Here is a 26,433-nt window from a genome sequence, read left to right on the forward strand (position 1 = left end):
CTTTGTTCTTTATGGACTGGAAATCCCCTCGTGACAGAAAAATGAATGGTGCCCTGGGTGGAGGGAGCCTGCGGCTGTCTTTTTACCGTTTCTCTTATGCTCCGGTCTCATGAGGTTCCAGGTTGGTGGCCTTTTGACAGCCTGTTGTGCGGTGTGAGCAGCTAAGCCAAGGTGGCTAATTAGAATATTTTTTATCTTCTTCTTAACTTTGGATTTAGCTGAAAAATTTATATTTAAAAAAAAATCCAAGTTTTCTTGGCAACATCAAATCTTGATTTTCCCTCATTTTTTCAACGTAACAAAATTATCCATTAATCTAAATTATTCAAATGTTGCTGTGATAATATGAAGAAAAGACATCAATCAAATTTGATTTGTTGCTGTAGATAACTTTAGTAAATTTGTAAAACAATAATAAAACACAACAGAGGTATGTCAATAGACGTCTGTTCTTCTATTTCAATGCTGCAATGACTGATCAGTGCTCTCTATCTCTGTCAGGTCGTATGATGCACTTTGCACCAATATGGTTCCTTCTTTCTGCATGCAAACTTCATGCTCCACCAGTTCTGCTGGATTCAGCTGGAGAAAGAAAAACCATGCTGAAAGGGGTGAATTATCATGGAGCTGTGCCGCACATTATTGTCAGTAACAGTTAGGACACTTTAATGCTGGATAAAGTAATAAGTTAGATTACTCGTTATTAAAAAAAAGTAATTTTAACACAGTTATCCCATCACTGGTCTTTACTATAAAGCTCAATTTTGCCTCAATATGAAAACGAGCAGCTGTGCTTCTTAGATGTTAATGTTATTTAGAACTTTCTTGACTGAGGAGTTTGCAACAATGTATCAGTTTTAAGTGATGTCATCATTGACCTAGGTATGCAGATCAGCAACTATGCAGATTAGATGATGACATCATTTAGAACTTTTCTGACTGAGGAGATGGAAACAATGTATCGGTTTTAAAGCAACATTGTTTTTTTTTTCTTTTTACAAAGCACAATCAGAAGTGTATCACTTAATTTAATCATGAAGTGTTTAATGTAAATGCTATCATTGTTTCACAACTTTTAAGTCAAAAGTCATTGTGAATTGAGAGATGCAAACAACTTGGTGGAAATAGTAGTGCAGATATTCTATATTCAAAGTCCTCGTAGGAAATTGTCATTTTGGACCCTGTGAGTGGAATATTGACCATACTGGCTTCTTGTCCAACACAAACAAATGGCGACTTATATGTGTCTATGTAAAGTGCTTCATATATTTTTATGAAAGTCAATGTCTTGCCTGGACCCTTCCATTCTCCTGATGCACCTCTGCACCATCACATGGTGTTGTGCGTCACTACTGTGCCGAGTCAAATGAAGCTGAAAGTTGGCACAAGCTGACTCTCTTGGAAACACTAACTTAACTCTCAAAAGTCAGACTGAGGACACAGAAAATGCTCCAGAGATCCACCACTGCCACCCAATGCTCAAAAGTGACATTACTCACGTCTCAAACTGTTCTTTAAGGAGTCAATAAAACACACAATGGCCTGCTTATGAAAAGACGTACTTAGAGGGTGACAAACCTTTTTTCAAATTTATGCTTAAAGGCTCCTATTAACAGTCACCGAAAGGTCACCCTCGTGAATTTATCTGCAGCCTATCACCGAGATGCAATAAAGTGTGTGTCACAGTCACTGAACTCAAGCCCGGGGAGCTATTTTTGTAGCTGTTATTGAACTGCGAAGAGCAGCCCTTCACTGTATGGTAATGTAATTTGTGCAGAGTGTGAGGCAGACCCAAAGGACATCCAGGCCCTTGGCAACACAGCAGAGGTAACCTAAAGTTTCACTTCTTCAGTGTTCTGCAGGATAATGGGCTATAATTTGAGTACTGAATAAAATAAGAAGATGCAGACTGGTGCAAAAAAAGAAAAGCCATTACCATATTCAATAGAAATAAACGAGTTGGTTCAACTTAGTTTAACAGAAATGTCAAGTTTGTACTCTAATATGTGTGCATATCAAACTCACAATTGAGCTTATTTAGCACATCATAACAAGTGCAAATATGAAGCTGAAAATAGCTTGACCTTTATGCATAATGCACATTTCAGCTTCATTATTGCATGTTACATTAAAGAAAAATGACCAAAGCCAAACTGTGTTCACTTAAATTAAACAAAAGTTACAAAGTAATTATATTTTTAAAGCAACCAGATTACTGATTCAGTTGCACTTGAATCTTATTAGTCGGTTAAACTTAAAGTATCCTACACATAGCTCTTTTGTTAGCTGTACTGAGGTTTTCCCCTTAAAAAACATATAGTTCTATTTCAAATCACACAACCATAACAACAAAAAACAAAAAACAAAAAAATCCCTGAACAGTATGAATAGTTGTTATTCAACTACAAAGTCAGAATTTATGTCCGCGAGTTCTTGGATGAAATTAAATCTCACAAATAAACTCAATGAAAAGGCTTATGTGACTGTGTTAAATAAAATTTAGATTTTCAAATTTTAAAATACAAATTAAAATATTCAATTGAAGACAGTTTTTGTGTGTTTTATGTGGAATAAACACTAGTGTATAAATATTTAAAGTGTGAGACTGGCATAGTTTTTGAGTACAATATAGTTGAATAGCCTGAAGAAAGATAGATGTTTTCCTGAAATAATTTCAAAGTGACAAAAGGTGTGGATGGATATTATTCAAATATGGTTTGTTTACCAAAAAAAGGTCATGCTGTGGCACCTGCATGCTGTCTGTCAATCAAGGCTGTGAATGTTGAGTTTCCAAATGGGATGCTAACTATCATTATGTCTTAAATCTTTATTGAAAAAAGTCTCTGAGAAAACAACAGCTGACAGTGCCAGTTTAACTATATCTTTAATATCTGGAGAGATTCAACAAAAAAATATGTTGAAAGCTTAATGCTGACAGGTAAGATAAAGTAAAAACTGGAAAATAAATAATGGTTAATTAGCTAAAACTGCTAAGAACCTAAAAAAAAGGAGAGTACAATGACTAAAATGGGTTAAATGGCAAAAATTTTGACATGTTTAAATATTGTCAAAACATTAAAAATGCTATTATTACAAACATTAGCTAAAAAAAATGGCCAAAACAGATGACCAAAATAGAGAAAAAAAAATCTGAACTCAAACCTTAAGGCTCCATATACATGACATTTTCAAGTGAAAATGCAAAACTTTCCTCATATTTTGGAAACCTTTTTACATGACAGTGGTGCTCCAGGCCACTGAAAACACAACTTTCTATGTACTCACCATTGTCAATGCTGTACCATTCTTTGCATGTGTGTGAGTGTATGTGTGGTTTAACAACAAAAACAACCCACAGCACCCACTAGTGGTCTGACATGCTAAATACATCATTTACAGTGTTTTGGTGTAAAACGACATTGTTTTCAAAATACTTTGTAAAAATGAAACTTTTCTGAAACGAAAACACAAAATTGGCGCGTTATGACTTGAAACATTGTCGTGTAAACGGGGCTTCAATTGTGCCCAAAAATTAATATTTTGTATAATTTGAATTCCACTCAAAAGGTAAACGTGAAAAAAAAAATCATGCAATAGATGAAATAACTAAAAAAAACTAAAATTTCTATAATATGATACATACTGTCAATAAATATGACATGGGCTTAACAGTTCATGTTTTTCTGTTGATGCAATGTATTCAACCTGCAGTTTTTCACAAATTGAGGAGGATCTGGAAGAGCAGAGTTGGTTAATAATGATATATGCAGTTTAATCTGAGAGTGACAGCAGTTAAAGCCCCTCAGTGACGCCCCTGGAGGGTTTTTCTTTTTGCCCCCCCTCCTCCTCCTGCTCAGTGTGTGTTGTAGGCCGGGACGGAGCTAAAGGCTAAAGCAGCTCACAGGCTGTAATCCCCGGATGAAACCATCATGGCTGCCACTCGCTGAGCTGTCAAGCTCCCCACAAAAGAAAAGGTAAAAAAAAAAAAAAAAAAAAAAAAAGAAGAAGAAGAAAAAAATGAAAAAAAAAAAATGCGAGACTCAAACTACTCCTGCTTTCTGGCTTTAATACCTCCCGGCCGGCCGGGCCGTGCGTGCTGCGATAATTTACTGCGGTGTTGAGAGGAAAGGGACGCGGCGTAACTTTTATCGCCATGCTAATTGTGCGCCTCAAGTTATTTCTTGTGTGTGTGCCTGACTCTCTGTGTGTGTGCGTGTGTAAGCTCTCGTGCGTCACGTTAATTTAAATCACTCGGTTCACACTGGCCGCTCGCGCTACGTTTCCACGCGCGCGTCGAAGCGGCTCCGAATGGCGAGTCGAAGTTCTTCAATCCGAAGTTTATTTCCCCCGAGCATTTGTTCGCTCGGTTCAAAGCCAGACCTGACACTCTGTTGTGGTCAAGTCAAACTGCACAATGGCCGCACGGTATCCCCTCCTGCTCCTCCTCCTCCTCCTCCTCTTCTCGCGCTCCGCTCCCATTAATCTGCTGCTAAACACAAACAAGTCGCCTGGAGATCGGTGCGTTTCATTTTCCTTTTTCATGGCGGTGAATTGTGTGTGTTGGAGGCAGGCTGCGAAGTTTTAGCGGTGGCAGAGCAGGTGAGTTTCAGTGCTGCTTCCTGCAGCTGCTGGCTGATAAGGATCTGTTGCTCCGTGCTGGATGTTGGTGCCATTAATTTGAATCCAGAAAGGAGTAGTTTGAACTGTGGCCAGCAACAGGTGGACTCATGCTGGAGTGTTATGGAGAGCAGGAGGGCGAATACAGCAGATTTGGGACCGGTAAATTATGCAACAGCTCTGGTAATTCTAAGATAATAGTGGCTCTTGTGAAACCATCAATCCACTCTTACGTATTTTTAGTTATTTCACCTTTATTTTGCCAGGTAGGTCGACTGAGAACCGGTTCTCACTTGTAGTTATGGCACTGAGGCTTGAGGAACACACAGGAACAATATATGTGTTCAGGGATTCACACATACCTGTACCGATATTGCACGGCGTACTCATAATCCCTGATACAACCCGGTGTCATGCATCGAGTGCGAGCAATGTCAGTGGTTTGGAGATTCGACATAATGTGTGACTGACAAAAGTAAGACAGACTGTGAATCATGTTCTGCCACAATATTTAGATGGGGCTAAACAGTTTGTACAACTCCAGCAACTTTATCATCCGTCACCTAGAAAAGTGACACACAAGCTTAAAAGAAAGAAACGAAGTAGTGTTTAGAGTGATATATCAAGAAACGTCATTGATAGATTAAAGAAAGCGCAGTGATTCGTCATTGTTTCTTGTATATTTCTGAAAGAAGAGACTGGAATAATTGTAGAAAGATGTAACATCTGTTGCAGATTATTTCAGTCATTTATAGCAGAAAACTGAGATGATGTGTGAGAAGTAAAATGCCGTAATTGTTCATGCGATCTCACATTTTTGCAGTTGACGAAACTCCATGTTTACCTCCTGTACATTCTTTTTTCTTAATCATTTTTCTTCTGTCATTTAGTGATAATTGTGTCATTTTTGATTGCACAACTTAAAAATGTATATACAGTACACACACAGATGTTTAGCATTCGTACTTACTTCTCCAGATGCGGTCTTCTTCTATATGTGCATGTATGTTCCAGGCCGTAGACAGTTTACACTAGAGTCTTATTACATTTGAATTATAACGGAAGTAACCAGATCTCTGCAAAAAAAAAAAAAGCTGAATTGAGCATTAAGAAATGCATGTGAATGCATTCAGAGAGGTGTCGTCTTTCTGCCTGCACCGTTAGAAGCTATTTGATTGGAAGAAAGAAAAGGACAAAAGAGAGACTGGATGAGTGTAGGAGCCAAAGAGCAAAAACTTTGGACTTCATAGACATGAAAGTAAAGTGAGAGGACAGAGATATGCCTCAAAGGATAGACATGTAACGTGCATTGCTAAGTGAGTATTGTCCTGCAGGCTCTTTACTTTCTTTTTTTTTTATCTCTTCCAGAAACCTTTAAAAAAAAACATGGATCCTATGGATGTCGACGCGGCGACGTCCACGGGAGATAAAAAACGGCGCGTCAACAAGAGGAGTAGAGATTGGCACAAACGGCTCCACCTCAGGAAGGCTGCCGCTCGGCCCCCAGCTATGCAAAGCAGAGATAAGCATGGACCAAAGAAGACGGTGGAGGAGCTGGAGAGGAGCGGGTCGCGGAAGCCCCCCCGGAGGCCGCCGCCGCCAAGCGGACTGAGCGATGGCTTCAACGCTCTCAGGTTCACGTGCTCTCAGTGTGGCGACCGGACGGAGTACGCTCACAGAGACTACGTGAGACACTTCGAGGAGAGACACAGAGGCAGCCCGCCGCTGTTTCCCTGTCACATGTGTCCGTTCACCACGCAGGAGTTCTCCTACCTTCAGGTGCATCTCTTAAGCCACGAGGACAATTTTTCCAGTTGCGGCATTTGTGAGGACAATGTAAAGCGCACGTGGCCCGAATTCACTGCACACCTGACCACGCGTCACTGCTCCAGTGGGAAATACGTGTGCGAGTTGTGCCAGAAATTCTCCACAGGTGACGTTAATGTGTTTTTAGAACACATTTTACTGCATAATCTGAATCTTGGGGGAGCTGATGAGCATTTATTTCTTCGTCTAAACGACAAGAGGCTGTGTGGGCCTAAAACAAGCAGTCAGAATTTACGTTGTCAGCACTGTGGTTATGAGGCATCTCAGAAATGGCTGATTACGAAGCACGTAAAGGCTGTCCACGCTTGCCAGAATGGTGGCCAGAGGAGGAGGAAGGAGGAGGAGGAGGATCATTCCATAGCAGTGAAACCAAATGACACGATCCCCAAAATGAAACCCAGATTAACAAGAAGCGCCGTCAGAGAAATGTGCTGGCTGACACAGGACTGCCTTTCACTGCCGGGGAGGGAGTTTTTGGATAAATACTGTCATCTGTCCGACCCACAAGCAACATTAGAGGAGACTCAGCAGTTTCTCATGAAATCTGTCGCCGGGGACACCGGTGACCCGAAGTGGACCAAGGCCCTTAAGACCGTCTTGTCAAACGTCCCCCAAGATGTGAACCTCTATGCCAAATCGGAGAATGGCATTGTGTCAAACGCTTCAGACGTCACCGTGCTCACAGTCAAAAACAAAATCACAGTAGGTCAGAATGGTGCTACTTATGCTAAAAGGTTGAAAATGATGTCCTCAGTGGATAAAGAAATAGTTTCTGCTGAAAGTGCTGCAGGTGAGGTCAATCAGAACGACTGTTTGTCCAGCATGATCGATCACACACCTTGTCCTGAAAACAGACCGCAGACGGACGTGCCAGTGCCGACCCTGAGCGAGCCGTGCGGGAGCTCCCGAATGCAAGAAAACAGGGAGAATCAGGATCTAAAGCCCGATCAGATACATGAGGAACATGATCACAGACTGGCGAGCCCTGCGCAGGGGGACGGGCTCCACATAGCCTGTGAAACGAAGCAAACACGCGAGAAGGAAGAGAAGACTTTCAACAATGTCCTTCCAAAAATTAGGATGCCAAAAAAGCGGCGGAAAAGGAGGACAAGGTTTAAAAAAGCGGACAAAAAAGCCCCATCGATGGCCTTAAAAATAGTGTTGAAGAAGAACCCCGTGGAGAAGCAGTGGGTGTCACAAAGCTCCTTGTCTCCGTCCGGACTCGATGCAATAGGTGACCCCCACAAACCGCAAATCTCCCTCACGGCAGAGACGCTGCAGACTGTCCAAAACCTGCAGCCGACAGAAGCACAGCAGAAGAAATGGACCAAAGGTTGCAAGTCCGACCTCCCATCAGAAGCCATCAGTTCATCTCTACAGTTAAAACCGGGGGGAGCGCCAGACGAGTCTGAATCAGTGAGCCAACGCTCGCTGGAAGGCTCGGCGTCGGGGGATCATGGAATACTGGATGACACGGAGAAGTCACTCCAATCATCCGAAACGCAAGTTGACAGGCGCAGATCATCTGGTGGGACGAGCCAGGAGCATCTCAGGGCCGAATTGGGGACTGAGTCAGAGACTGGGCCGGCGAGTGCTCGGTTCCAAACCCTCCAGCGTAGCACTGACTGCCATATGTCGGAGGAGGAAAAGGGCTCAGCCACTGATGGAGCCACGCCCCACAGCAGCATATCCTCATCTGTTTCCCAACCTGTCATTACACCACAGGGTAAGAAGGCAAATTACAGTCTTGGTGTTGACACAAGGGCTTGAAGATGAAACAATGGATTTTCTTGGCATCTATTTAAACTTTGAGTGTAGAAGTTGTGTTCAGAAAAAAGGGAATGAATAGATTATTGAATAAACTCACGAAGTCTTTTATAGTGTAAAAAAACGTGGTTTTATCATGACAACCACGTTTGATTTTGATTAAGTACAATCAACCCCACAGTAGCTGTTTATCAGCAACAATTTGATGATACAGTATCACGAACAATGTTGCATTTCAGCGCAACACGATATGCTGTGGCGAGATAAAGATTGTAATAGTATAATAGTTTCCTCATAGTAAACCAACTGCCTCTTTAGCAAAGTGAAACACAGGCTTCCCTCTTTTGCTGTTCAGAGGCAGTGTTGGATTCTCTGAGCAGCTGGTTATTCCAGCGGTGAAACACAAATTCAAGCCAAGCCCTCGACTTACATTATCTCACCTGGCTGAGAAGCAAAGCAACAGAAAAAACCTTTGATGACAGACCCATCCGACTGAAAAAGTGTTTGTCAGTATTGACAAATTACTGCCAAAGAAGATTAGTGTCATTATATCCATTTATTTCGTATTCGGTCATGCTTCTATGTATTACAGTGCTTTAGGTTTTGTCAGTGATCTTTGGACTATCGTTCTCCCTCATGTTTTCAAAGATTTCCACTTATTTCAGGTTGAAAGCACTCGTCTCACAGAAAATTGCTGTGCAGTGTGTGATTAACAATGAGAAGAAAAGCAAGTATCTGTAATAACAGTGTTTGAGGATCACCTGCAAATGACTCCTGCATACACTAATGTCCAAGTGACTAGAGGCCGATTTCAGTATTTACAGATTGATAAGTCGTAGAGCTGAAAATATCTTTTTGTGATGAGGCAGTTTGCTAAATATTACCACATTTAACCAATAGTTTTCTTTTAAAATGTTCTCTCCTGGCGGTCTGGAGCTGAAAGTAATTTAGACAATTACCATGGAAGACTGAAGGCACCAGAAAAAGTTTACACTTTCAAGAAGCAGTCATTAAATGGCAGCAACTCTACAATCTAACAGTGTCGCTTTGTGCTGCTTGTGATCTTAATTTCCAGTTGTGTTTTTGCCTTCCAGGTGAGGCGGCGGTCGAGAGAGCCTGCCTCGCTGCTGCTGCACAGCAGGGGGATGGTGCTGCTGAAGGGACGCTACAAGACGCCCAAGTGCCGGCAGACTCCTCAGACTCCTCCAGCAGCACGCACACAGTTCCAGCCGTCCAGCAGGAGCCTCCACCAGCAGCCTCTGTGTGCCACCGCTGGCGCCCGGTGCCTAAAAATCTGGAGAGGACCCTGAAGCTAGTAGCCAGAGACTCCTCTCAGCTGGTAAAACATCCGGCGGGAGATCAGCCCGTCGTGGTGCTAAACCATCCCGACGTCGACATCCCCGAGGTGGCCCGGATCATGGAGGTGGTCAACCGGTACCGGGGAGAGGTGAAAAAGGTTATCCTGTCACGGAGGACTCTCAACGCCCTCTCGGCTCTAAACGGCGAGCCGCCCGAGTCGGGCGACGCGGACGGCGGCGACGCCGAACCAGAGCGGCGTGAGGAGAACTCGGTACAGGAGAGGTTCGTCTTGAAGATGAAGCTTCGCAGGCTGAACAGGAAAAAGTACAAAATAGTGGAGGCGCGCTCTCCCAGCAGAGAGGAGGACGCGACTCCCGCCGCTCCCGCTGCGGCTTCCAAATTCAGCTGCTGGTTCTGCGGCCGGATCTTTACGAGTCAGGAGGCGTGGATGTCGCACAGACGGCGACACCTGATCGAGTGGAAAAAGCCAAACTGTGAAAACTCTTAAACTGTCGCACACACTGGATGGATGAAGTCTGGAAAAAGACGACTTTGCAATACAATTTTTTTTTTTTTTTCTTCTTTTTAAGAAAAGTCTTAATTATAATTGGTTGAAATCATGGTCAAGCCTTCTGGAGGGTTCACGTTCTCAGGGTAATCCCAACATTTACCTTTTTTTTCTTTCTCTCTTTCCTGGTCTGAGTAGCTCGACACAAACTCTTTGTAGATCAGTCATTGTCTGTCCAGCCACGTGAATGTGGTGGTGGTAATTTAGTTCTGTGTTTTGTTTGTATTTTGTCTCCATATTAGCTTAATTTAAGATGATTTGAGTACACTGTTGTATGGAATCTGTTGTAGGACACTGTAAGATGTTTATTTGCCATACCATCTGTTTGATGTACGGGTCGGCTTTACAGTGTGGTAGCTCTCATATTTATGTGTTCGAACTGGGGTGCAGGGCCCCACGAGTTACTCAGATATACCAAAACTGTGTGTTTAAAGAAAAAGAAAAACAACAAAAAACAAGACAATAAGCTGTTGTATTCATTTATTTATGACTCTTAGATTTAGCCTTTATATGCTTCTTCAATGCTTTTTTTTTTTCTCCCCCAGGGCCGTGAGAAGCGACTTTGTATTTTGTACATATTTGCCTTTGTATGAACCTCAAATTATGTGCAAATATAGTATTAACTGTAAGAGGTATATTTTCATTCACACAACGGGAGCGTAGAATCCCGCAGACCGTTAAATTTCTCAGAAGTAATCCTGTGTTTTGTGATGTCGCCCAGACATCCTGGATCTTTGAAGAGGCCTAAATGCTTTGATATGTTGTAGTTTTGTCCTCCATTTCGACTTGAAATGACAATAATCTTTTGTGTTTTGTGTCTCAATTGCACTATGAAAAGGAGGATTTTCTTATTTCCCCTTACCTCACGTTATCAGGCCGAAGCCTACGACAATCTCAGCCGGTGTTCTGCTGTGGCTCCTCGGTTTACCTCGAGGACCAGTCGGCTCCTCATGTGCATGGAAGAAATGAGCGAGCTGCTTCAACCCACAATCATTTGTAACCTACCTTAAAAAAACAAAAAAAAAAAGATTTTTTGCAAGCAATGAAAGTTTATACTTATTTAAACTTCAAATGATAAGATGAGGTGACAAAGGTGAATAGATTAGCTTGTATTATAAGTAAGCATAACCGTTTTTTTCAGCGATTTAAAAGATTTTAAGTTGCAAAAACCCAATTTACTGACTAAATTCATCAAATGTTCAGAATGTTTAAGTTGTACAAACCTAAGAATGAAAGTGTGCGACTCAAATGAACGGACTTCTCTTTTCAGGGCAGTAAGGGTACTTTTTATTTTCAAAATATTTCCAAAATGGACATGTTTAAGTTGAACTGACAAACGAACGGGGGTAGATTCGTCTCACATCAAGGCAAGGACCATGAAACAATGCATGAACCCTTTATTTTTCATTTAAGATGTGTAATTGTACATAGCCCTGCTGTACTTTGTGGTACTGGAAAATATTTTACTGAGAATTATCACCAAGTGCCTCGGAATACCTGTTATGCAACACGTGATAGCATTACTATGTTTGAACTGAGAATGAATGAGAGCCTTTGTCAGCTCCCTGTGGCACACCCTTGTGTGACTCCATCCAGCACACAAAAGAAATTTAATTAAAACATAAAACATTTTTTTCTTCACTTTTCAAAGTATTGCTGTACAACGCATTATCTGTCCGCCTGCTTCCTTCTGCTACTGCAACACTGTCTCATTCCTCGTATTCATTTTAATACACTGTTTATTGACTGAGCATTAAGAAAAAAAACATTTTAATAAAACATGAGTTTCAAGTGTCTTGTGAGTGGGTGGTACTTGAGTCGTGCACGGCGTTCGGCGCTCTGCTGCTGCTTTGCATCTGGGATGAGTCTGAACCTGCGAGATCTGGGTCATGTGGTCGGCTGTGATTTCATTGTTGTGTCTGGAGGAGCGGCGCTTCAGTCTGGCTGCTGCTTCCACATGGAAAATCATTTTATTGAGGATCTTCTACCACATAGTGGTAAATTATGCAATGTTTATTTATTAATTTTTTTTTATTTTGAGTGATCCTTGAGCAAAGTGTTGACTGTTTTTTTTTATAGTTTACTTAACATATGGCTTATTGAGATGAACAGTTTCATTCATATCCTCTAGCTACTATGAATTTGGGATGAATTCTAGCTGTCTCATTGTTATCAGGTGAGTTAGAGGCACTTTACTATTTTGTATCAGAAGGTATGGTTAAAGTTGGCATTATGTTGAGATTGTGCTAATTTTCTGTGGTAATTCTTGTGGTTTTTTGTGAAAATATAGAAATTTTCATCAAGTCTGCTCTGCGCCTCAACAAAGAAGCTTTTCAGTTTAAATTTAAATGTTATTTTGGCACTATTTTTTTACCAGCCAAGTCCACTTGAGATGAAAGTAGCAATCAAACACCAGAACACAGAGAAATCGAGCTTTGCTCTTCATCAAAGTGCCCACAAGTATATTTGCATTACGACAGCTTGGTCAGGGACCTAAGTCATCAGGATGTTATATGACACAAGTCATCGAGTTAAACATCAGAACAAAAACAAAGCAAAAAAATTGGTTTTATGGCACAATTCTCAATGTACAGTGTAGAAACATCCTCACCCACGTGACCAGTAAAAACACAGTCTTTTCATAAGGTGCCTGGTTTCATATTTGTACAAGTGTTCACATGGGGTTTGTCTGGATAAAAACGACAGAACCTTAAAAATTCCTTCTCAGTCCAGTTTCCTTGGTGCTCACACTAGAATTTGGCACGTTGGACGAAAACACTTAAAGCTGTTATGACTCAATATTGAAGTGATGAGTTAAATACAACTCAATGGACGTGAAATTATTGTAATGGAATTTTCATTAGCTATCATCATCGACAGATTTATCCTATGGAAACAATAAAAAGGCAAAAGCAGTTCTGTTGTTCCTAAAGTTTCAACTGAACTGGAACAGAGAGCTTTCAGATTCATAGAGTAATTTATGCACTCACAGTCTAATCTCTTCTAATTCCCAGGTATTATGTATTTGTGTCAGTATTTCATTTAGTGACATTTGTTTAAAAGCTCAATTGTTTTGTTTCACTGTGGAGTGCCGTGGCTTCTGAAAAAGAACTTTCTCAATTCGACACGGCCCCATAAAAAGAAAAATAATGAAAAAAATCTCACGTACAGCCTGTGAAAGGAGTTAAAAACATTGGCAGGAAGTCGTTTGCCATCAGTGTGAAGTCTGTCACTCTCAGTACTTAACCCCTGATGAGGCCTGTGGTCTGTGTTTTGCTCAGACTTCAGCCGAACTACATTAGTTTGATCAAAAGTTTTTTTTTTGTTTGTTTGTTTGTTTCCCAACTGGACCAAAAATGTTGGATGTGAATGAACTCAGTTAGCCATCTGAACCAGCACCACAGATTTTGGTCAATTAAACCTTTTGAAAACGATGTTTGTTTACACAGAGATGGCAACAAAAGATGTAGTAGTGAGTAATTCATATCTACATTTAGGTAAAAAAATCACACAGAGATAAAGTGTGTTGGTACCAGAAGTTTTGAAGAGGGGCTCCTCAGGGGGGGATGAACCCAATGGATTTTTTTTTCTCTAAAAATAATACAAATCTGACAAAATCTAAGTTAAAATGGAGCTAAATTCACAGTCAACATTGCCGGCTGAGCCTCTTTTAATAAAGCAGATTTTCTTCTAAACCCACTGTCAGTGCTGAAGTTTGGTAATGCCATCCAATCCGAAGGTGCTCCACACGGCGTGGCGGGCACCTCGCACCGTGTCAGCCGCCCCTCGGTGTGGATCGCCGCTGAAGCATTGTACACTCTACAAGTCCAATCCAAGCCATCGATTGTTGCGTCTATCAGAGTCTGCATGGCGGAAGAACGGCCCCTTCAGCGCAGAGCCGTCTGGTGGTCGGCTCTCTGAGAGGATCGGCGCTGCGCCTCTCCGACCGCTTCACTGTCAGCTACACAGTCTTCTAGGGCTTCACGGGGTAGCACAGCCTGGTGGCGTCCTTGGCGTTGCTTTGACCGTCGATCAGCACCAGCGGGTTCCTCTGGTGGTGCTCAATGATGTGGGAGACACTGCTGAAAAACTAAATATAGAAGAAGAGAGTGAAGGAAAGCTAAAATATCAATGTTGTTCTACTGCTGAAAGGGTCTTGATTGCCGTGATGATTATTTGAACAGTTTCACTGCTGTCTGAAATCAATGTTGAACACAAGGTTCATGAATATTAAGGTTCTTAAACCCTCAGTGCAGACATATAGAGGATAATTCTCCTGACATGCATGGCTTCTGCCATCTTTTTTGGGGACTAAGTGGATCTAGAAAGAGTCAATTTTGCCCTTCTTCATGAAGACGTCCAAACGTCTTCAGACGGTTCCACCTTTGGAGCCACTTCCATAAATTTGCAAGGCCAGTGGTTCCGAGCACTGTCGTTGTGTGAACAGACCTCCTCCAAAATGCAACATATACAGACTATATGCAAAATTGCTGGAGACATTTCGAATCAGAATCATCCAACTGGCTTTATAGTATTTTATTTTAACCTATATTTTAGTGCCCTGCAGTTTTACTGTTTCACAGTAAAAAACATTTTTTGCAAACTCATTAAAGTTTTTTTTGTTCACCTGCTTTAAAAAGATTACTACACTCTGGAAAGACATAAGCATATACAAACATTACGAGGCCCCGACATTAAGAGTGACAAAGAGAAGCAAGTCATCCTCTCCTACCTCCTCTCCTTTCTTCTCTCTTCCCAGAGCGTACTGCTGAGTGCTGGGTATAAAGCGGATTGGGATGTTGTACACTCTGCAGTTGTAAAACACCACTAATGTGTAGGGCTGCTGTGCATCCTGACCGGAGCTCTTTCTCACCATAAACGCTCCGTCCTGGGAAGAAAACATTTACAGTCAAGCCCAGCATGGGAGGGTCAAGGAGGACAGTTCACAAAACGCTGAGCCCCTGAAGGCTGAGGGGAGTGGGCCTTTAAAGAGGGAAGCGTGGCAAATCAACCACAGAGGGAAACAAAACGCCCACAAAATAGACAATAAATGACCTCAAGGAAACAGAGTCGTCAGAAAGAGACACAAAAACAAATGCAAAGCGACCTTTAGACATAAAACAATGACAAGGACACACATATCCAACTATCCATTTTCCACCGCTTATCCCGGACCGGGCTGCGGGGGCAGCAGTCTAGTATAGATACAAAATGACCACAATGCAAAAATGATACAAAATTATTAAAGCAAAAACACAAAATGTAAAACAACAAAGGCCCAAAGCTTTCACAAAATAAGCAAACTAAATTAAAGAGACATACAACTGCATGAAAAAGATACAACATGACAGCTGTCACAGCAAAGGTTTTCATAGAGATCTCAAAATGATGAAAAAAACGTATTAAGAGAAGCATTATCGTTATTAAATTCACCCATTAACAGCAACAACAGATGCAAATGAAACCACAAAACAAGAAACACAAAAGACCCACAAACAGAAACCAAAAGGTTAAAAATGCTGCCAATAAAAGAGAAAATCAAATGTGAAATGAGCACAGAGATGCACAACAAAATGGTTTCATAAATACATGCTGTAAAGTAACCACAACAGACACTGTGGAATACTGTGGAAAATCCTCAAAAGATTGCGATTCTCACTTTGTTTGAGCGATACAACGCATCATCTGCAGTCTTGCGATCGCACGTGTTGGCAAACCAGGGTCTCCTGAAGATGTCTGCATCCTGGAGAGGAATCAGAGGTCCGTTCAACCACCTCTCTCCATGTTAACGTCATGTTCAGATGTCAGAAATGTGGAAACACGTACCATGTCTTGGTCTGTTGGCCCACTTTCTGTGGTAACGCTTCCTCTCTCAGGCTCTGAGAACAACAAATACACAAACCAACCATTGACGCAGACAAAAGTGTGAAATCTGCTCCGCAAAGATGCAGGTTGAGGTTTACTTACTGAGAGAAGCTGTCTGTGGGAAGGGTACTCTGCAAGGAAGCCCAAAATCCAGACATCGTAAACATAGAGCACAATTAAGGATTATCCATGTTGTAAGCATGCAAAGTGTTTTTCTTACTTTGGTCGTTTCAAGTCCAGTGTGAAAGGTTTTGGGGGAAGTTTGTGGTGAGTGTGGTCCAAAGGCAATGTTCTGCCTGACAGAATGCATAAAACAGGCAAAATTAGAGTGATTGCTCACTGAAATAATTAGGATCATAAAGCAATCCGTAGCTGATCGTGATCACAAATCAGCAGTGTGAATTAGAGATTAACATCTGCTGTAAATGGAAAGATTAAATTAAAATGATCAACTAAGACAGAGTGCAGAACAAGTGTGGAGTACAACAGCTACATGCTTCTGCTTTCATAGTATTAACCTTGAAATATCATACCTGATATTATGTTTTTCAATATCTTATAGATCACAACAACCATAAACAACTACTTAATTTATTGTAAAATTTGTGAAAGAGGCCAACAACAAATACATATACTGCTTATGTGAGACATGTTATTAAAAGCATTAATCACATAAGTTCACACTGAATTCATCAGGATTAGCAGCTCTGATTGAATTGGGCTTTAAAATTAAAGTATTTGATGTGTATTGATGGCAACATTTAGAAAATGATGTCTGTTTAAATGGAAACAGCAGGAACACTGAAAACTATGTAGTTTTCATGTTGAACCACTAGTGGGTGCTGTTGTTTGTTTTTGTGATGAAACGTGCAGACATGATGGTGAAGTTAGATTCTTCACAGTGAATTACTGATTCCAGTCAGCAGGTGGGCTTTTCATTGTGACGTTGTGGCTTTGATTCCCCGTCTCACCCCGTCCATATATCCAAATGTCCCTGAGCTGTCCTCAAACTGCTCGCATTAAAGTAGACTGCCACCTGCTTTTTAAAGGAGCCTAATCCTCAGATGTCAGGTTTCATATTTCCACAAACTATATTTGAGCAGCCGTGGCACCAGAGCTCGACTTGCTAGTATGAAGACGGGTCTGCGCGCAGTCATTGTGACTGAGGACATGCTTCTGTCATTTCTGCTGTTTCCGTGTAAATGAACATCCTCTTTAAAAAGAAGCAGAACTTTTCTGAACTGAAATTGCAAAAGCGATGCGTTTTCACTTGAATCTGAAGCTCCTGCTATCAATGCCCTGCTTCGCCAGTCACTTGGCACTGCCACTTTCCTTTTTCCCATCAACATTTTCACACACGGTGCACAGCACGACCTGACTGTAACCCTGCAGTGCACCAGTGTGGAAGCATCTGCATTCCTTATGTTTGTTTTTCATTCACATTTTGTTGTTAATTTGCCACCCCTGTGTCTGTAATCAAATCATCAGGGAATCAACAAAGCAAGGAACACAAGTGTTTCTGGGATGAAACTTAAGCCAAAGAGGAAGACGGCACAGATTGCCTGAAACACTTGATTGAAACACTTACTTTCACCCTTTGGTTTTACTTCAGGCTTCTAGAAAACAGAAATCACAGTTAGAGATAATCAGGGGCACATTTACAGTCAACACTTGAGGCATAAAAACTGAAACTCCTACCGGTCCTACAGGTGGCTTTGGAGATCTCCTGTTGAAGATGATTACCAGACAATCAGGCGATTTGTTCTCAAAAACAAACAGTTGAACCATGTGAACGCTGTTTACTCACGGTCTAGGTAAAGGCTTTAGGAAACGTGGAGGAGGAAGACCCTCTGCTGGTTTATCGCTGGGGGCTGCAGGTGTAAAGCAGAGTGGGTTAAAATACGGTGTTTCCTACAGAACTGAAGTCGCTCTGGTTTTGATCACTTTCATTTGTGCGCTCACCGTCATCTGGATCACAGACTTCATATTCATCGTCACATGTTGGCGTCTGGATCTGCGAAATAAAACAGATGTGAGTGCCGTGTGAGCCAATAAAAACTTTATAAAATGAGGTATTGAATATCTGTTGTCACTCACAGGCGAATGAGATCTCATATTCCCCCTAAAGGACGAAAACCGATCAGTTGTAGTTGGAGACAAAGTGGAATTTCAACAGTAAAGATAAAACGGATGTTACTCATTAGTGACACACAGTGGACAAAAATAGTATCACCAAAGTTTTATATAGTGTCTCTCTAAAGTTGAATGTTGCATGTCTTACCTTGGGCTGGGTTTTGGTGGTAAAGGATGCGGCTGCATCGGCGGGATTGGATACAGTCTGAAAGACAAGCAAGAAAATAATAACATGGTTGTGGAAACTTTTTCAAAAAGTGGATTTTAGAGCCTTTACTCAAGTGAAAGAATCAACATCATGGTGTAAAAAAGATAAAAGTATGTGGCATTAAATATTAGTCAGGGATTGTGAAGTACTCAAAGAGTAATGTGCAACTAACAAAAGTAACTAAAGATGTGAAATGTTTGTCTTGTGTTCCTTTGAACATATATTTTGAATATTTATGAACTGTGTTTGTTTTAAAAATACTTAAGTGAACATGCAGTTATATGAACAAATCAACAGTGATTTAAAGAAGGTTTCAAACAGACCTGTTCAGTGAAGATGTGGAGGAGTTCTCCTGTGAAGAAATACAATACAGTCAATTAATTTAACGTGGAAAAAAAAAACACATACAAAAGAGTGATTTGTGTGAAACGTAGAGAACTGACCTTGCTGTCAGGCATTTCATAAAATTCTAGAAAATACAAAGAGCAGGAATCAGAGGAGCAGAAAACCTCCAGTGCTGTGCTCAGCATGCATTGCTACCTGCTTCAGGTACTTTTCACTGCCTCTCAATGGAGTGAGAGTATTTGCATTTTAGTTGAGCACCATGCATGGCAGAAATCTTCAAAGCTGTACGAGTGTGTGTGATACTGGGTGAATGTGATGTGAAGCACTTTTTACAGGGCTATATCAGTAAAACCCATTTGTTATTTATCATATTATCATGATCCCCCAAACTGCACTGACCTGTTTCATAGATAAATAGATTTGTGTATCATCTGCATGACAGTGGAAGCTAATGGAGTGTTTCTTGATAATATTCCTTAAAAGAAGCAGGTATAATATGAAGAGTATGGGCCCTAACACAGAGCCCTGTGGAACTCCATGTTCAACTTGGCTGAGGGCCCCAAACAAAGATCATTCAGGAGTGAAACAAAATGACCAAAAAGATGTTAAAAGTGGCCACACAACTGAGAGAAAAACTGTATTATCTGGCAGCCTCTGCCGTGTGACAAACCAGCGGCCAGATGAAGTCATGATCTGAATCACCTGATCGGATCACATGCAGTTTGTGTTTCATCATGTGGAAGGATCTGCTTGTGGTGAGCGAAGACCGAGACCTACCAGGACTGGGCTGACGCTCTGGTACATGTGGAGGCAACATGGGGAGGTCTCTTCTCGCTCTGCTCCCACTGTGAGACAAACGACCTGAGCAGAGGAGAGCAAGGTGTCATGGGAAACGCTGTGGCAACAATATCTCTGTTTGGGCTCTGAACAGTTCTCTGTCTGATCGTTCTCCTCGCTTACTGGCAGGTGGGTTCTCCGCTGGTTCTACATAGTTGTCATCGTCTGTATTAGCATCTGGATCGACGTAATCTTCCTGCACGACACAGGAAACACTGATCAGCCGTTTACTCCACGAGGTGAAAACAAACTATGTGAAGACTCAAGCTTGCTCTACTTCGTCGCTGCCGTCCGGCGTGGGCTCGGCTGGTAGCTGTTTGGACTGTTTGCCCGGGCGGGCGGGCTTCCTGGGGGGCTGGCTGGGTCGGGTACGGCAGCTGTCTGGAAAGCAGAAGCAGAAGCAGAAACAGGACGTCAGCATTTGCATAAAGGGCAGATCCCGAAAACGTGTGTGTTGCAGAGTTGGCACAACAGTTCATTTGAATTGGGACATTGAGTATGACGAGAACAAGTCAAGCTGTGAGAAAATGTGAACAAACATAAAGGAGACATTTAAAATCTCCCACCAAGCAAGCTGACACGTACTTTAAAAAATAGAGGGGAAAGTGAATTCATCATCGTAGGTGCACTGACCGATGTATTCCCCTCTGGGAAAGGATCCAAAAGGAGTTGAGGGGAAGACTCTGTGACTCGGAGGAGGCTCGTAGCTGTCATCCTCACGAGGACACTCATACATATCATTGTCCTGACAGAAAAACATTTCAAACAGATATCTGTGACCACAGAATGGATCAGAACGATGGATTTGAAACAAAAAGAAAGAAAAAAAAAATACACACACTGGTATGCAAATCACTCAAATCTACATTCAGGTGGGAGTCATACAAAGACAACATGTGTTAGAACCAAACGTTTTGAAGTATCTGTAAATGTTATGTGTGCAATACTTTAAACAGAGAACCAAGCTGAGTAATCCTGAGTTTGATACCTACATCAGGAGTTACATATAAACAAACTTATAAAGCAACTGAAGGTGGAATAAGCAGCAATAACATACAGTTCTGAATAACTGCAACTGCATTTTGATGTAAAATGATTTTATTTAGACTTTTATAGTTATGTAAATGGGACAAGAAAAATGCACTGAATGTGAACTGTGTATATATTGAGGTGGTTTAATAGACATGATCTGGAGGAGGTGTGAGTGCTCCTCTGTTTCTTACTCTTTATTCTACACACTGTTTTTATTATTGTGATCACTGCGCCTGGGGCCCATAACAAAAACTAAAGTAAAATTATTACTGTAACGGTAACACTTTATTTGAAGCCCCCCTGTATAACACATTATAAGTACATTTATAACGTATTATAATGCCATTATAACACGTGTAGCTATAGTTATAAACATTCATAGATGATCACAATGCCAGGACCTAACCCTAACCCTAACCCTATGCTGTATAGTGAGTTATAAAGCATTGTGATCATGTATGAGTGTTTATAACTACTTATAATGTGTTATACTGGGTACTTAAAGTAAAGTGTTACCATTGTAACTTTTTAGTTGCAGCTGTACCGTTTCTCTATCAAGTTGCCAACATCCTGTTTATTCAAACACAACGTTGATTTGATCAGAATGAAATGAATGCTTTGACAAACATTTTCCACGACATGTGTGGAGTGAGGCTGATGCATTTCTTCCTAACTCACGTAATCGGGTTCGGACAGTTGATCATCGCTCTCCCTGTTGTCATCTGTGAACAGAGATAAGAGTTCATGTCAGCAGACTGAAATAACACAGACAGACACTCGATGGTTAAATGTCGCCAAACTGAAGGTCGGAATCATTTGAATAACCACCAATTCGCACCATTGCATTGTTTTACGCCAAAACCCTCAACCTTGGTGTGGAACCAGTGAAGCATGTCTCCTAACCTCTTCAAGCATTGCATGAGTCCTCATCGAGTGCAGACGGCTCAGTTTCTATGGCGCACGTGCAAATGCACGTGCAAACACACGTGCGACTCCATCAATGCATGGAAGGTGAAGCAATTTTCTGATGCAATGGAGTGTCAGACAGTCATATGCATACAATTAGCCAACATGGACGCTTCTTCTTCCTGCTTATTTTCAGTTAATAAATACAATACAAGCAATATATTCCTCTTTATTTTTTAATGTATTGTTGAATTACTTTCCAGGAAGAGAGCTGTAAAATAAAAGAACAAGTCATGCGATTCCTCGTAAAACTGCCTCGAATGTCTGGAGTTATCAAAAACTAGACCACAATGAAGTGAATTAAAATATCTAGATTATGTGTGAATGACCTCAAAGTTTCAGAAGCCACAGTTATTGTTGTTTTGGGTAAAAGTCTGTCCTGATCTGGCTGCTGATTGTTGTGTAATCATGCTGAAACATCTTTGACGCCTCCAGAACTAAATGTTGTGGTTTGCCTCTGAAACTGGCAACGTCTTTCAAAATGGTTCGGAAGTCAATGCTTGCAAAATAGGTCAGAATTTAAAAGCGATCAGAAATTACAAATTGACATATTGCTGTCATGTTTAAGCAGCCTTTCATAACCGCATCATAGAACTGAGTAATGGAGTGTGTGCTGCTGTTCTCTCAGCTGTTTCGTTGCTTCTTCGCTTCATTGTTCATAAATCAGTTTTACAAAGGATTGAACCTGGTTACGGAGCATCTTCCTCCCACTTAGAGATGAACTTCAGTGAATCAGAGTGATTCATGCAGTGCTGACGGCTAATGAGTCACAGAAACAGCAAAGTAATACAGCGAGGAGCACATTTTTACCTGAAGAGGAGCGCTCTCTTCAGTCAGGGGTGTCCGACACATTTTAGTTGAGATTTCACAAGCAGCCCGATGATCATCTGGACCAGAAAACTGGGCCATGATACCTTTTGATTTGAAATTTTAGCGTTTTTATTTGTTGCGGAACAGAGTATGTGTGATGAAAATGTCAACATATTTGCAAAGCCAAACAGTTACAACTGAAAATGAATACACTGACGCCTGTTTTGATGAAAGCTTCTGGTGCAAAATCCAGTGAAATGTCCCTGTAGCGCTGCGTTATGTAATGATGTAGTAAATCTTCACCTCGTTATGTAACAGCACCACATTTTGTAATAATCTGCCATGTTTTGTAATAACATTCTTTAAAGGCATATTGCAATAAACTTTGTAATAACTAAATACAAAAAGTAATAATTTGGTGTAGTATGTAATAAACCATGAAAATTGATGCTTTGATTGAAAAATAATGAGATTCCAGCTTAATTAGAATGGACTTCAAGAAACTAGTTTGATTGCTCAGGCCTGAATCAAAAGTCACTGTATTCATTATAACACATGAAACCTGGATTATGTTGCGAAGTTATGATAGATGATACAAAGCATAAAAAAGCACTAACACCAGCAAAATCTCTGTTTGTGTGTTGATGTAACACAAGGGGATAAAAGTAAATTACCTATGAGGAAAAACATTTGGAATATTTACAGTATAAAAATTACTCCAACGTAAACTTCTCTCATTACGACTGATTGAAGACTAAAAATAACCACTTCAAATGATTGAAGAACGTACAATGAACAACATTCCTCCTGTCTCTCTTTACATCCACATTGTTTACATCATTTCTTTCATTCCTTCTTTTCCTTTCTTCCTTTCAAGCCACAAAGTATTCAGTAATGTATTATGTCTTCCAGTGTTCTTGATTTGGAAGTCTATGTACCTCAACAAGAGGTTTTATATCAAGTTTGATATTTTTCCTAATTATTAAACATCGTGATTTGGTGGACCGGATTGGAGCCTTTTGTTGGTCAATTTAGGCACCTGAGCCTTATGTTGGACACCTCACGTACTAGGAAGCTTCCTGAAAGAGTCAGTTTTCAAATAATTTCACTGTTTTCCAGATGCACAGGGCAGCAGAGTAACCCGAAGTGTATGTTCTGCTTTAACTCAGATGCTCTGACCAGCTTACCTTGGTAGTCTCTTGCCGGCACATTTGGACGTGGTTTGCTCTTCAGCCTGTCTCACACACACACACACACACACACACACACACACACACACACACACACACACACACACACACACACAGCAGTGAGCAGCTCAACAAAACGCAGTGGAAACAGTTGCCGTCTTTAGGCAAAGGCATGAAAACACGCAGGATGAGAACCAATGGCTTCAGTAACGCACGTGTCAGGATCTATCCCCGCATCTTTAATCGGACTCGTTTCAGGAAAGTAAAGTGAGACAACAGCCATCTGTTCAAGGTATTTTTGGTTCACACGTCTCTTGTGTTTTATTCCAAGCGTTGTGAAAGAGGAATTGGCATTCGCCAGTGATGCATGTACACAAACCACATGGAGAGTTTTTAGACCAGCAGACCTTTCACACATTTACTGCCTATTTAAATCTTCCTCTCTGTACTTTCATCCATTGAAAAAAAATCAGTGTTGAAAAAAAGTTGCTGATGTTTGAGAAAACCCACCGTTTGAGTCTGTTCAGAAGGCTGCCGTCATTTTTCTTGATGTCTTGAACGAGCTTCTGCAGCTGCCTGGAAAACATCACATTTTCAATTTTTCTGCTTTGCCTAAGTCAGATAAGTCTTTTGTGAAGCTTGGTTTTCAGATAAATGGATAAAATTTGGAAGCCTTGACTTCATGAAGAAATGGAGGCCATCATCCTGCAGTTCCATCTTTCACTAGGACCTATTCGCTGATGACAAAATCGTTGCTGGACAGTCGAGAAACTTCGAGAGGAATTGTCAACCTTCGCACAGCAATCATAAACACACAAAATCTGAACTGTCAAAGGTCAGACGCATGTCAAACAACACACACGTCTGACAAAATCACTCCTTGATGTCTATTCCTCTGTACAGTTTCAGTTGGATCTCTCTTAGATCTTTTAGAGAACTTCTGGATTAAATAGTTTCAAATTTAGCCTGTTGTTTTACTGCCTGTAGGAGAAACCTTCATCGAGCCAAAATGAGATGAAATGTGAAACATTCTTTGTGCCGACAGCGAAACACACAGTTTAGATCAATAGAAAAACAACTGAGTCGGAATGTAAAAGCAAAGCTCAACCTCTTACCGGATCTTTGCCGTGGCGGGAGCAGCGAGTTTACTCAGTGTCTCCACGTTCATGTTTAATCCCAAATGTGATTGCATTTTCAGCCTTCATTCGTCCTCAGGTGTGGTGTGGATTAATCAAAGAAGGTGAAGAAGAAGAAAGGTGTGTGGCACGTCAGGTTGCTGGCAGAATTGTAAATGAAGGAGGTGTTTGAGCGAGTCTTTCTGTTTCTGTCACAGGGGAGGGAATATGTTCGGGCCGCCGCTGTCGGAGGAGTCACTTCTCTTTTCCTCTGCCTACACGCACACACACACACACACACACACACACACACACACACTAGGACAAACTTCTTGCACCACATCTCTGAACTGACTCCAATCCCCCTTCCTCCACCACCACAGCTGCAGATAACCACTGTCGACTGTTTCACACGCTGCCCTGTTGTCTCGACTCTTTTGAAATCTGTTGTGAAATCCTTGAGTCCAGAGATGTTATTGACAGGTAATGAATCACAGAAACAACCAATTAGTCCACCAATTGTTCGTTTTTTTTGTTTTTAAATTTGCAGTAACTAGTGGAATCACTAGTAATAGTAATTTTGAGCAACTTCCATGACTTTTCCACGGTTGCTATTGTCATAACTTAATGTCTTGCCAGTTTATTTATTAATTTTGATACACAAAAGTTCATTTACTGGGTTTTTCAGCAGTTTGTTCGAGTCTTGGGCTTTTGCAAAAAAAATGAATTTAGTATTTAGTGGCAGTTCTTATATTTCAGAGTAATATAAAAGAGTACGTTTCTGTCTGTTTGCCTCAAGCCTACTATCAAAAAACCAAATAAACAACAACTTCAACATAAAGCCAAGTTCAACGATGCCTTCCGGTGCAAAATACAATGAAATATCCAAAGAAAACCGAGAGAAATTGTGATCAAATGTGTTCTCAATCTGTTGAGAAATCATAGTTATCATGACTCTTTTGGGTAAGGTAAACACAGTCCTATAGATATATATATATAGGACCAGATTCATGTATATATATGTATATATATTCATATATATATATATATATATATGAATGATAAATGTAATTTAACATGAATGTGTGCTGTTCTTCTTCTGATCAACAGGAAGATCACATCTGAGGTCATCCAACATGTCTTCTATATATAACATCAGTGCACAGCCCTTTCCTGTTGGTGTGTTTGGTCTCCATGGAGACAGCTGTGACTGTCTGCTCTACTTTTGTTCACATTCAGCAAGAGAAGGGAAAACCACTGTGGTGGGAAACATCCAGCGCGCTAGACGAGACATAGTTTTTCAGGAACCTTCTGCAGATGATTCATGATTAGAAAGAATTCTTCTGTCACCAGTCTGACGCTGCATCTGTGACATAACGCTGAAATATGCTTCCGTTCGAAGAAAAGGCCTCAACACATGTAGGAATTCTCAATGCTTTTCACAATTTCCCTTTCCTTTGGAAAATAATATGTTGAAGTCATGTTCTATGAGAGTGTTGGGTAACTAGCCTGCTTGTGAATACCTCTTCATCTGCACATGAAGAAATAAAAAAAAAGTCAATATCTGCTTTAGGTAGAGGGACTGGACCAGTTTGGCCTTCTTTTCACTAAATGCAGTCCTAAAACTGTTTAACCTTTAAAATGAAGACGACAACGCATATAAACTTGTATATAAAATTTTGCCATATTCATTAAAACTGTATCTGATGTTGGATTTGTGACACTGAAAAACTATCATAAAGAACCGTTAATATTTGTCTGCAGTTTTTAATCGTTCTTTTACCATATTCGCATGGCAACACAGAATAAAAAAAATGAAAATAAAGAAAGTTATACAGACTTTGTGAATTTCAA

The 26,433-nt window shown here is 40.9% G+C and overlaps 2 protein-coding genes across 3 annotated transcripts in view; one reads left to right on the forward strand and one right to left on the reverse strand.

The window, feature by feature from the left end:
- The first annotated feature begins 3,881 nt into the window (after positions 1–3,881).
- On the forward strand, positions 3,882–10,079 carry LOC115399886 (zinc finger protein 518A-like). The gene is made up of 3 exons (XM_030107561.1): positions 3,882–3,974; positions 5,986–8,170; positions 9,306–10,079. Exons 2-3 carry the CDS (start codon positions 6,004–6,006, stop codon positions 10,016–10,018), a joined length of 2,880 nt encoding a protein of 959 aa, XP_029963421.1. The 5' UTR covers positions 3,882–3,974; positions 5,986–6,003; the 3' UTR covers positions 10,019–10,079.
- A 1,638-nt stretch (positions 10,080–11,717) lies between these two features.
- LOC115399887 (B-cell linker protein-like) overlaps positions 11,718–26,433 on the reverse strand; it is a 29,412-nt gene continuing 14,696 nt past the window's right edge. Inside the window, exons 1-22 of one of the 2 annotated variants that reach the window (XM_030107563.1) lie at positions 24,580–24,736; positions 23,975–24,040; positions 23,462–23,508; positions 21,177–21,220; positions 20,100–20,211; positions 19,744–19,847; positions 19,590–19,662; positions 19,407–19,490; positions 18,728–18,753; positions 18,608–18,636; positions 18,225–18,281; positions 18,041–18,065; positions 17,906–17,957; positions 17,751–17,814; positions 17,642–17,669; positions 17,532–17,559; positions 16,164–16,239; positions 16,046–16,074; positions 15,905–15,957; positions 15,738–15,821; positions 14,811–14,966; positions 11,718–14,168 (exon numbers count right to left, since the gene is read on the reverse strand). In XM_030107563.1, coding sequence (XP_029963423.1) covers positions 14,052–14,168; positions 14,811–14,966; positions 15,738–15,821; positions 15,905–15,957; positions 16,046–16,074; positions 16,164–16,239; positions 17,532–17,559; positions 17,642–17,669; positions 17,751–17,814; positions 17,906–17,957; positions 18,041–18,065; positions 18,225–18,281; positions 18,608–18,636; positions 18,728–18,753; positions 19,407–19,490; positions 19,590–19,662; positions 19,744–19,847; positions 20,100–20,211; positions 21,177–21,220; positions 23,462–23,508; positions 23,975–24,040; positions 24,580–24,656 — 1,431 coding nt within the window. In that variant the 5' untranslated portion in view covers positions 24,657–24,736 and the 3' untranslated portion in view covers positions 11,718–14,051. Of the gene's footprint in view, positions 14,169–14,810; positions 14,967–15,737; positions 15,822–15,904; positions 15,958–16,045; positions 16,075–16,163; positions 16,240–17,531; positions 17,560–17,641; positions 17,670–17,750; positions 17,815–17,905; positions 17,958–18,040; positions 18,066–18,224; positions 18,282–18,607; positions 18,637–18,727; positions 18,754–19,406; positions 19,491–19,589; positions 19,663–19,743; positions 19,848–20,099; positions 20,212–21,176; positions 21,221–23,461; positions 23,509–23,974; positions 24,041–24,579; positions 24,737–26,433 lie in introns of those variants that run through there. The other variant, XM_030107562.1, reaches the window with a different exon arrangement.

The sequence above is a fragment of the Salarias fasciatus genome, chromosome 13, assembly GCF_902148845.1.
Source record: "Salarias fasciatus chromosome 13, fSalaFa1.1, whole genome shotgun sequence".
Classification (NCBI taxonomy): Eukaryota; Metazoa; Chordata; class Actinopteri; order Blenniiformes; family Blenniidae; genus Salarias; species Salarias fasciatus.